Source organism: Prionailurus viverrinus, chromosome B3, assembly GCF_022837055.1.
Source record: "Prionailurus viverrinus isolate Anna chromosome B3, UM_Priviv_1.0, whole genome shotgun sequence".
NCBI lineage: Eukaryota > Metazoa > Chordata > Mammalia > Carnivora > Felidae > Prionailurus > Prionailurus viverrinus.
In genome coordinates this window covers 129,809,107-129,821,718 of record NC_062566.1, presented here as the reverse complement: position 1 = coordinate 129,821,718, position 12,612 = coordinate 129,809,107, and the positions used below count along the sequence as shown (strand labels likewise).

The following is a 12,612-nucleotide window of genomic DNA, read 5'->3' as shown; positions in this document are numbered from 1 at the left end:
TGCTAGGTGGAAAAATGGGACCTTGCTTGCGGTTTTCGTTTGCGTTCCTTTGACTGTCAGTCAGGCTGAAATTTTGTCCATCTACTCCCAGGTTGCGTTTTGTCTCTTTTTGAATTGCAGCTTTATTGAGTTATAATTCACCTACCATACAGTTCACCTATTTATTTATTTATTTATTTATTTATCTATTTATTTAATTTTTTTTTAACGTTTATTTATTTTTGAGACAGAGAGAGAGACAGAGCATGAACGGGGGGGGGGGGGGGGGGGGGAGGGTCAGAGAGAGGGAGACACAGAATCCGAAACAGGCTCCAGGCTCTGAGCTGTCAGCACAGAGCCCGACGCAGGGCTCGAACTCACAGACCGCGAGATCATGACCTGAGCCACCCAGGCGCCCCCAGTTCACCTATTTAAAGGAAACCATCCATCTGTGGGTTTCAGCCCCGCATCGTGCTCTGTGCTGACAGCTCAGAGCCTGGAGCCTGCTTCAGATTTTGAGTCTCCCTCTCTCTCTGCCCCTCCCCACTCAGGTGCTGTCTCTCTCAAAAATGAATAAATGTTAACAATTTTTGAAAAAAAAAAGCTATTTTAAAGGATCCCATGCAATACTTATTAACATATTTAGAGTTGTATAACCATTCGCCAGTATTTAATTCCAGAACATTTTTGTTACCCCCAAAAGAGACCCTGTACCCGTTAGCACTCACTCCCCATTTGCCTCCGATCTCCCCGGTATGTATAGATTTGTATATTCTAGATTTTTCATTCAAGTAGAACCCTACCACCTGTGGTCTTTTATGACTGGCTTCTTGGCTTCGTCCATCTCGTGGCACGTTCCAGTGCTTCATTTCTTTTTATCGACAAATGTGCCATTTTGTGGATATACTGTCTAGCATTTTATCATTCACCATTTGGGTTGCTTCCAGGTTTTGGCTGTTATAATAATGCTTCTATAAATTTTCACATATAAGATTTTATGTGGGCAATGTTTTCATTTTTCTTGAGTATATTCTTAGGAGTGGAAACTGGTAACTTTATGTTTAACCTAGTAACATTCCTTTCTTGCCTGTGTTTACTTCCTGTCCAATTTTTGGATGAAGTTTTTTTTTTCTGATAATTTGAATAAAGTCTTATATCATAAATATGTTAGCCCTTTAATCATGTTTGCTCTGAATATTTTCCCAATCAGTAAATTTCCATTTGCAAGTTGCTTATAAAATTTAAATCTGTATATAGTTGAATCTGATTTTTTAAATTACATTTACCTCATTGTTTTAAAGCTGAAATCATTGGGGCACCTGGGTGGCTCAGTCGGTTAAGCAGCCGACTTTGGCTCAGGTCATGATGTCATGGTTCATGAGTTTGAGCCACATCGGGCTCTGTGCTGATGGTGCAGAGCCGGCTTGGGATTCTCTCTTCCTCCCTCTATCTCTGCCCCTTCCCTCACCTGCTCTCTCTCTCAAAATAAAGGAACCAAACCAATTAGACAATAAATTTCATATTAAAAAAAAAAAGCTGAAATCTTGGGATAACCCCCTCCAGGATTTAACATTTTTTTCAACCATTTTCCATATCTTTATTATTTATTAAAGAAATCGTTTTAATGTTTATTTATTTTTGAGAGAGAGAGACAGAGACAGAGTGCAAGCAGGGGAGGGGCAGAGAGAGGGAGAAGTAGAATCTGAAGCAGGCTCCAGGCTCTGAACTGTCAGCATAGAGCCCGACGTGGGGCTCAAACTCGTAAACGATGAGATCATGACCTGAGGTGAAGTCGGATGCTCAACTGACTGAGCCACCTAGGCGCCCCTCCATGTTTTTGAAAACAACTTTTAATTTCGAAATCTTCTTGGGATTTATTTTGTTGTATGATGTAGATATGACTCTAAATTACTGTTTTTCTCCAATTTCACTGCTGCTTTGAGATGATCTTTTTTTTTTCACATTTTCTGTCATATATTTTAAGTCATTCAATAAAATTTTAGATATAACAGTCATTTCTGGCTGTCCTATTTTGTTCTCCTAATCTTATATTGCACCAATATGACACTACTTAATAAGTACTTCTTTATGATGAGTTTCAACATCTGAAAGGATTAGTAACTATGCATTAGTCTTATTTTTCAGAATATCCCTTGTTCTTTTCTCATGATACTTCTAGGTGAATTTTAGAATAATTCTGTTGAGGGGCGCCTGGGTGGCTCAGTCGGTTAAGCGTCCGACTTCAGCCAGGTCACGATCTCGCAGTCCGAGAGTTCGAGCCCTGCGTCAGGCTCTGGGCTGATGGCTCAGAGCCTGGAGCCTGTTTCCGATTCTGTGTCTCCTTCTCTCTCTGCCCCTCCCCCATTCATGCTCTGTCTCTCTCTGTCGCAAAAATAAATAAACGTTGAAAAAAAAAATTAAAAAAAAAAAAAAAAAGAATAATTCTGTTGAGTTCTAGAAAAATCCTGTTGGGATTGGTTGGATTTTTATGAACCCTATACATAATTTGGAGAATCATATCTAGTCTTCACTCATCTATGACCATGATACCACTTTCCGCTTTGTAAGACTTCTTGTTTCACAGATTGTAGTCAATTTACTTTATTCCCAGATCTTTTCCATTTGTATTGCCTTGTGAATGGGATCATTATTTTTTAATTATATTTTCGCACATAGCAGTGCTATTAATTTTTTCGTTCACTTACACCAACATTTACCGAGTGCCTTCTGTGCTCTGCAGTGTGCTTGACACGAGGGACACTGGAATTAATAAGCCACAGAGTACGTCCTTAGGAAACGGATGATCTCGTGAGGACACAGGTCTATAACCAGTGTGGGCAGTGTTTTGGTGGGGAGCACTCAGCAGACTCTGCAAGCCCAGAGAAGGGTCTTGGTGGAGCAGCATGGTAGGTCAGGGAGGGCTCCTGAAAGACAGGACACCTGAGCTGAATTTTAAAGGCTGACAAGGGTGGCAGCATAGGATTATTAGCCACAGTCCTGAATTCTGTAAAAATAGAATTGATTCTTTTCATTTTTCTAAGAATATGAATACATGGCAGAGGAGTGATTTTTGTTGTTGTTTCTTCCTGTCTAATATTTTCCGTCTTATCCCTCTCATGCCGTCCCTCCAGATTTTTCCCCCCATCTCCAGTTTTTCTAAAGCAATGTTAAAAGAATGAAAGTGGTAGAAAATGTAGAAAATGCCCTTATTTTGTTCCTGTTTGAAGGTAATTCATAAATATCTGCCCATTAAGGATTAAAATGTTTGTGTGCTTATTAAGTTTCCCACTTACAATTCATAACCATTATGTCGGGTATATATTATTATGCCCATACACAGATGAGGACAGTGAAGGTCTGAGAGATTGAAGGAATTGTCCTAAGTCCACAGTGGTGAGGAGTATCAGAACATGATCTTGAACCTGGGCCTTTTGACCTAAAGTTTTCGGCCTCTGCCTCCTTTCTGTCATGCTTCCGCAGTCACTAGGTGCGTGCTTTTGCCAAAGCAGATTGCACTTGTGAAGAGGGTTTGTTGGCAGTCTTCTTGCAGGGAAGTGTTTATCCACAGAACAAGTGGTGGCTTCGACGTGCCAAACAGTGCTCCTGCCCAGGCCCATGTGTTAGAAGCTCTTTGTGAAGACGGGATGAAATCCAAGGTGCTTAAACTTAAGGTGCTTAGCTGAGCTAAGTTATTCTCTGCCTCCCCACTGTGTCTTTCCCATTCTTCCCACTTATAACCTAAAGCCTCATCCTGGCAGCTCTGACCTCTTGTCTTTTGAACTTTGTTCTGCAAGCAAACACAGACCAAGAGGACAGAGGCGGAGGAGCTGGACTGCAGAGTCAGGTGGACCTGAGTTTCAGCACCAACTCTAACACGTGCTAGCCGCGCATTTTGGGCAACTCACTCAATGGGACAAAGCCTCACTGTCTCCTTCAGTGAAGAGAGGATAGTGTATCTCGGTGGTCTTTTGTGGGGGAATAAATGAGAGCCTGTGTACCTACATAGTACCTAATGCATACTAGGTTACCTTCGTATTGCCTTTTCCCCTGCCTTTCTGATTGGTCTTGCAAATTTATTCATTCATTCATTACCTACATATTTCATTTATTTATCTATCTATCTATCTATCTATCTATTCTGTATATTGAATGCTTACCCTACACCAAACACTGCAGTAGGCACTGAATGTATTAGCAAATGAGATAGATGTGGCCCTGACTTTGTGGAAGTTTTAGCACTGTGGAGGGAGACAGCCAGTATTCAAAGACAAAAAAAATACATCAATAAACTCAGTGAAGGAAAAGGATGGGATGATTTGAGAGGGAATAACAGAGGCAGGCCTACTTGATGTTAGGTGGCTAGGAAAGGCCCTTCCGAGAAGGTGACAATCAAGCTGACACCTGAAAGGTGAGAAAGATGACAAAGGTAACAAGACCCAGACTGTGTTAGAGAAAAGTTATTCAGGCTGCTTGTGGAAAGTGGGAAGGAAGAAAAGGAGAAAGAGATTCCATTTAGGAGACTAGTGTAGAAATCTAACAGGAAGTGCTGGTAGCTTAGATGGAGGTAATGGTTGTACTAATGGGTAGATAGAGACATATTTGAGAAACAATTAGAAGGGACGTGGTAATAGATTAGATGTGAGAGAGTGACAGGGTGTCCAGGCTCACCCCCAGTGTCCGATTTGGGCAGCTGGGTGGATGATGTTCTTTATTAAGACGGGACAACTAGAGATTTGTGTTTTGGAGTGACCCTGGACTTCTGGAGATTTAATCATGCTCAGAGTTTTCCTGGGGGTGGAAGCTAGGCAGTTCTTGTCTCAAGAAGGCATTCTAGAAGGTAGGAAGGAGGTGCCCAGAAAGGGGCCCCTGAGGAAGAGTCTTCTCTCTGAGCTCCAGGTATATAGAACCTTCCTAAGACTGAAATTGGACCAGGAAAAGCAAGAATTTCCCCTCCCACCACCAGCCACATAACAAACACAACGCCAAGTAATGAGTAACAGCAGAATACTGCTGGGAAAGGGGCATGAAATTGGAGAGAAATCCCCTCTGTAGCCCAAGCACACAGGGACTGCTGAAAACAAATTGGAACAGAGACACCGAGGAAAACCCTCTGGCATACCAGGTCCCACAGTAAGCACAAGTTAGTAGCCCACTACTTGAGGAGTTTGCAATCTGTGGTACTTTGGAAGTAACTATAGAGACAACAAAACCCAGCCCAGCTTCATCCTCTGACTACATTGGCTCAGTCCCCCCCCCATTTGTTGCCTTTTAGATGAAAAAAATGTGCCTATTTTCAGGTGTAAATATTATTTACCTCATTCTGTTTTTCTATACATAATCTTCAACATTGAATTTAAAAATACCAGATATATACACAAATGCACACACAAGCAGGAATAAGCAAACTGTTGTGAAGAGCAATAAACCCAACCCAGAAATGGCCCACGTGTTGGAACTATCAGGTAGGAGCTGAAAAATATCAGTGAATAATATGTTAGAGGATATTGTAGAAAAGGTAGACAACATGCATAAAGAGGCGGGAGTTTTAGCAGAGAGATGGAAACTATAAAAATGTAAAATTGAAATGCTAGAAATAACAAAGCAGCATACAATAGAAGAAGAAATTTTTTTTGATATGTTATTTTTACATAATCTCTATCCCCAACACGGGGCTTGAATTTACAACCCTGAGATTAAGAGTCACATGCTGTACTGACTGAGCCAGCCAGGTGCCCTGAGATGAAGACATTTTTTGATGGTTTGTTAGAATACTGGACACAACTAGGAAAAAAATCTTCTAGTTGAAAATAGGTTAACAGAGATTATTCAAACAGAAACACAAAAAGAAAGAAAAAGTAAGGAAAAAATTAGAACAGAGAATGCAAGAATTGTGGAAAAAATATCATGTATGTATTTGGTGTCTCAAAAGGAGAAGAGAGAAAAACTGGAACAGAAGAAATATTTGAAGAGAAATGGCTAAGAGTTTTTCAAAATTACTGAAACACAACAAACCACATGTCCAAGAATCTCAGAGTACACCAACCAGGACAAATAGAAACATATACTTTGACATACTGTAGTTAAACTGTTGAAAATCAAAGATAAAATCTTGAAGGAAGCCAGAGAAAAAGAAACTTTGTTTTATTTATTTACTTATTTACTTATTTATGTTTTAAGTAGGCTTCAGGCCCAGCACAAAGCCCAATGCGGTGCTTGAACTCATAACCCTGAGATCAAGACCTGAGCTGAGATCCAGAGTTGGATGCTTAACTGACCAAGCCACCCAGGTGGTGCAAGAAACTTTAAATACAGAACAATAATGGTAATAGTTACAGCAGACTTATCATTAGAAATTCTGTAAGTTAAAAGACATCAGAAAGATACCCTTAAAGTACTGGATGAAAAATTCCAAAACACCTCCGAAGAAAGAAGACAAAAACTTTCTGTTTCTTCTGGGACAAACAAGACTTGAAAGAATGCATTACCAACAGACCTGCATGACAAGAAATGGTAAAGAAGTTCAAGCAGAAGAAAATACAGATAGATATAACAAAGTGAAGATCATCACAGATGGTGATAATGAGCATACATATAAAAGACTTTTTCTTATGTTTAATTTTTTAAAAAGATCACTGACCCCTTTGGAACACCTGGATGGCTCAATCATTTGAGTGTCCAACTTCAGCTCAGGTCATGATCTCATGGTTCATGAGTCTGAGCCCTGCATCGGGCTTGCTGCTGTCAGCCTGTCAGCGCAGAGCCTGCTTTGGATCCTCTGTCCCCCTCTCTCTCTGCCCCTCCCCACTCACACCCTGTCTGTCAAAAAATAAAACATTAAAAAAAAAGATGATAATTGACCACCTAAACCAATAATAGCATCAACAGATTGTGGGATATATAACATAGAAGTAAAAGGTGTGACAACCATCGCACAAAGGATGGGGAAAGAAATGTAAGCACACTATTATAAGGTGTTTATGCTACATATGAATTAGTGTAATATTATTTGAACAAGAATTGTGATGAGCTAAAGAGCTGTATTGTCTATAGTTGGGCAGCTGAGAGAGAAAGACTGATGGATGGACACACAAACACAATTAACCAGTCATTAGTGGAAATGAAATGGTATCATCAACCTAAAAAGCAGAACAAGAGAGAAAAAAGGAACAAACAACAGATGAGACATAAAAAAAACAACTAGCAAGATGGTTTCAATCATGTCAATTAGTACATTAAATGTAAATGGTCTAAAGAATTAAAAGGAAGAGATTTTCAGATTGGATGCAAATGCAAGGCCTAATATGTGCTATCTATATGAAAACTATTTAAAATTAATATATAGGTAGACAAAAGTAAAATTATATATCACACAAACAATAATCAAAGCAAAGCTAGAATGACTGTATTACATCAGAGAGTTAAATTTGGAACAAGAAATACTACAGATAAAGGCAGATGTTACATTAAAAAGGGGTCAGTTAACAACAAGGCATTGTAATTCTAAAAATGTATGTACCTGAAGTAGAGCTTCTAAATGTCTAAAACAACATGTATAGAGGAATTTATAACATTAAATGCATGTACTAGAAGGGAAAAAAAAATCAGTGATCTAAATTTCCAACTCAAGAAATTAGAAAAAGAAGAAAAAATTAAAGCCAAAGCAAGCAAATAGAAGGAACTAATAAAGATCAAAACAGAAATCAGTAAAATAGAAAACAGATAAACAGTAGAGAAAATCAGTGAAACCAAAAATGGATTCTTTGAAATGATCCATAAAATTTGTAAAACGTTAACAAGACTGGAAGAGTTAAAGAAAGAAGACATAAATTATGAACCCATAAGAAGAGGAAATAGTACTATAGATTCATAGTATTAAAAAGCTGTAAGGGACAGGGTGCCTGGCTGGCTCAGTCAGTGGAGCATGTGACTCTTGATCTTGGGGTTGTGAGTTCAAACCCCATATTGGGTACAGAGGTTATTTAAAAAATAAAATCTTTAAGAAAAAAAGACTGTAAGGGAAAATTATGACCAACTTTATGCCAGTAAATGTGATCACTTACAGAAAATAGATTCCATGAAACATGCAAACTACCAAAGTTCACTCAAGAAGAAATAGGTAACCCAAATATTCCTATATCTTTAAAGAAATTGAATTTGTTATTAAAAACCTTCTAAGAAAACTACAGGCCAAGTTGACTTTATTGGTGAATTCTACCAAACATTAAAGGAAGTGATTATAGCAATATTATAAAAACTTTGAGAAAACAGAGGAGGAGGAAAACACTCCCTAACTCATTTTATGAGACTGATATCTCATGTGACTATAGATGCAAATATCCTCAACAAAATACCAGCAAACTGAATTCAACAACATATAGAAAGGATTATGCTCTGTGACTGAGCGAGATTCCATATCAGGAATGCAAGGTTGACTTAACATGTGAAAATCAATTAATATAATTTATGAATAGAGGGGTGCCTGGGTGGCTCAGTCGGTTAAGCGTCCAACTTCGGCTCAGGTCATGATCTCACATTCGTGAGTTTGAGCCCCGTGTCGGGCTCTGTGCTTACAGCTCAGAGCCTGGAGCCTGCTTCAGATTCTCTGCCCCTCTCTGTCTGTCTGCTCTACCCCCCACTTGCACGTGCGCGCACTCTCTCTCTCTCTCAAAAATGAATAAACGTAAAAAATTTTAAAAAATATATATCAATAGAATAAAAGACAAAACCCACATGATAATGATAATTTCAGTAGATGTGGAGAAAGCATTTGACAAAATCCAACACCCTTTCATGATAAAAACCCCTCAACAAACTAGGAATAGAAGTTCACATCTTCAACCCGATAAGGAGGCACCTATGAAAAACCAATATCTAACAACATATATAATGGTGAAAGATTGGATGTTTTTCCCCTAAGATCAGGAGCATGACAAAGATGTCTCTTCTCACCACTTCTATTCAGTATTGTAGTAGAGGTTCTAGCCAATACAATTAGGCAATATGAAATAAAAGGCATCCAGATTAAAAGGGAGAAGTAAGACTATTTCTGTTTGCAGATGACATGATTTTGCATACAGAAAATCCTAAGGAATTCACACACACAAACCCTATTTTAACTAGTACATGATTTCAGCAGGATTATAGAATACAAGGCCAATATAAAAACATCACTTTTATTTCTATACACTAGCAATAAACAATCTGAAAATGTAATTAAGAAGTCAATTCCATTTATAATAGCATCGGAAAGATGAAAATACATGGGGATAATAAAAAGAAGTACAAATCTTATACCCTGAAAACTACAAATCACTGTTGAAAGCAATTAAAGAAAATCTAAACAAATGGAAAGACATCCCCCTTTTTGGATCAAAAGACTTAACTTGTTAAGATGTATCTGTATCTGTATCTATACTCTCTCTCTTTCTTTTTTCTTTTTTTTTTTTTTTAAAGAAATAAGCTTTTTTTTTCAACGTTTATTTATTTTTGGGACAGAGAGAGACAGAGCATGAACTGGGGAGGGGCAGAGAGAGAGGGAGACACAGAATCGGAAACAGGCTCCAGGCTCCGAGCCATCAGCCCAGAGCCCGACGCGGGGCTCGAACTCACGGACCGCGAGATCGTGACCTGGCTGAAGTCGGATGCTCAACCGACTGCGCCACCCAGGCGCCCCAATACTCTCTCTCTTTCTACACACACACACACACACACACACACACACACAATAAATACAAGATCCATTTTTAACTCTAGGAAAAGTGCCTAGGCCTTTAATGACTATGTGCTTAAAACAAAAAACAAACAAACAAATAAACAAACATTTTTCTGAAGTTGAGTGATTACTCTGATCACATTTTAGTTTTTCCTGCTAAATTCAATTAAAATTAATTCTAATGGTTTTAAGTTTAAAACTGGCTTATATAATACAATCTGTTTTTGTAAAATGATTTTTATCTTTCTTCCCTTGATACGTATGTATAGAGACATCTGGATTGTTGTTTAATACATGCTAACTGGTTATTTCTGTAGGAGGGATATTTTGAGATGATTTTTAATTTTCTTTCTGTGTTGTACGGAATTGGTTTTTTGCTTTTTAAGATAATCATGGCATTTTTAAAAAATTAAAAAACTATTTTCGAAAACACACGAAGGCTAACTATTGGGCCCCAAAGTAGAGATGTCAAGGAAGCCGTTGAATATCTGAGTCTGGGATTCAGAGGGGGAAAGTCTGCAGCGGAGAGGATAAATTTGGGAGTTGGCAGCATAGAGATGATTTCTGAAGCTCAGAGGAACGGATGAGATCATCCTGAGGAGAGACTTACAAGAGACCGTGCTCTGTGCATCCGCAGCACTTGGAGGATGTTGGGGAGGAGCCTGCAGTGAAGCCAAAACTGACGGTTCGAGGGGTAGGAGGAACACCCACCTCTTAGCACTTGCAGAGACAAGTGCTAAGTCGGGAAGGAGCCAGGCAGTTTTGAGAAGATGCTGGGATGTTGTTCAAATGCAAGGGTTGCCCGCCTGGATTTCATTCCACAACATCTGTTCATTGTGTGCTTTCTTTTCTGTTTCCCAAAGCTCGAGAGTTAGAGATCCAGCAATCGCTTCAACTCCATTCAGAGAATAATGTTGAGACCTCTAAGAGGTTTGGGGCGTGGCTCACAGTTGGGTCTTTGGGGAGCTGCTGACTGTCAGCAAACGTGGACAACATGTTTGGAGAACACTTGTATGGTTTTTAAATGGGCCACAAGTAGCTTCTGTTTGATAAATGCTTTATTCGACTTGCCAGTTTAAGGCGAGTAGCCTCTGTAATAGTAGATATGTGTTTACACGTCACTGTAACCCACTCAACTTACAGGTCTTTATCCTGCTTACTTGGCAGTCTTTCTTGCCGGGGCTAAAAGTTTAAACCTTTAAAACCTCGCTGTCTGTTGACAAAAGATCAAGTCTGGGGAGAGAGAGAGCTTAGGTTGTTTGTCTCGGCTCTCCCCTCGAGAGTCCGTAACCTTGGCTCTGTAGCTTAGAGGGTTCGCCCTCCCTAGGGAATTCTGGGGCCAATGCCAATCATAGTGCTTCTTAGGCTCCGCCCTTTTTGAGTTCATCAAGCTTATGTAGGGCTGAAGCTTCAGTCTGCCTGTCTGTGACGTCGGCCATTGGTAGCTGATGACTATTCCCGCCTGTTGCTGGGACCTGTTTCTGTCTCACCCAGACTCTCTGTCAACATCCTGGCATCCAGCAGAACCCTCCGCCTCAGCTCTTCTCCCGGCACCGTGCACCCTTCAGCACCCTTCAGTCCTCAGCCATCCTCGCCAGGAGGGCCACACATGCCCCGTCTCATAGGTGCCGTTCTCTCGGCTCTCCTAATCCGATGCACCGGTGTGTGCGTGAGGAAGGTGATTTGTCAGGTCGTGCAGCGCGTGTAGACATGCGGTTTGAAGGGACGAGGCTTGGATGTGGATCTGATTAGTTTTCCGATTTTCTCCCCTTCTAGGTAATACTTACCAATATTCAAAACAGAAGCCCTAAGCCTGGCCCTGCTCCCCACGATCAAGAACTAGGTTTTTTCCTAGAAACAGGACTTCAGAGAGCCCATGTCCTCTATTTCAAAAATGGGTAAGCCTTCTTCATTTTTTAAATCAGGTTCCTAAAGAAGGAAAATAGAAAGCCTTACAATGCCGTCTCCGGTTTAGCTATTGTAACAAAGCAATTTTAAATATGAACTACGATTGGAATAGTTTTTTAGAATAATGGATATAGGCTCTTTTGCCTGTTCTCCCCCGGCTCTCTCACTTTGCCATGAGGTTTGAAGGTGGGAGAGGGAGGAAGGAGGGCTGTATGGGTATGAGTCACATGAACGAAGCACCGGCCCAGCGGGAGTCGGGGGGGGGGGGGGGGTCCCGACAGGAGCCTGCTTTATGCCATCCTTTCTCCGTGGCAGTGGCTCTGCACACAGGCCTCCCCCTTCTTTTGGGGGACAAGTTCATGATGTGGAAATCCCAGCACACAGGGTCACTGTCCCTTGAATGGCTTATCAGTCCAGAGACTTGGGTTTGCCAAATATCGGACAGTTTTTATGAACGTGGGGGCGGCTCTGAGGCCACACAAGAGCACTTTCCATTTGAGCTGCCTTTGGAAAGGGCACGCGAGGGCTAGCTGTCTAAGGCACTTGGTGGTGGTTTTCCTTTTTGTGTGGCTCTTACAAGAAATGCGATGATTGTGTTCCAAATCTCTTCAGCTGTCCCTTGTTTTGACCTTGTGCTGCAGGATAGATGTACATGAAGTCCAACAGTAGGTATCTGGCTCTTCCGTAGCTCCTCCTGGGCTGGGCACGGGAGGCCCCTAGGGGCCCATCCCCCTTCCTCTAGGAATAGTCACGTAGCGCTTTGAACGACAGAGGGGACGCAGGTCCCAGCCTTGGGATAAATGAACAGTGGAGTTGCTCCCTGTTCATTTTTAAGAGCTTCAAACCTTGGGGGCGTAGCTCATGGGAATGGCATTTCATCTGCCTGGGGGCTCAAAGCCACACGCATCCATCTTCTATTTGTTGTGCGTAAATGCTGATTTTCCCAATCTTGTTAAACTGTTTGTAGAGGAGGCCTGTTTGGCTCCAAAGGCCATTGATTCAGATTGGCACGG

The 12,612-nt window shown here is 40.7% G+C and overlaps 1 protein-coding gene across 4 annotated transcripts in view; it reads left to right on the top strand.

Moving 5' to 3' along the window:
- Nucleotides 1-12,612, top strand: part of TTC7B (tetratricopeptide repeat domain 7B) — a 255,265-nt gene that overhangs the window by 69,271 nt on the left and 173,382 nt on the right. For 3 of the 4 annotated variants that reach the window (XM_047861697.1, XM_047861696.1, XM_047861702.1), the window contains exon 5: nt 11,468-11,589. In XM_047861697.1, the coding sequence (XP_047717653.1) occupies nt 11,468-11,589 (122 nt within the window). Of the gene's footprint in view, nt 1-11,467; nt 11,590-12,612 lie in introns of those variants that run through there. The other variant, XM_047861699.1, reaches the window with a different exon arrangement.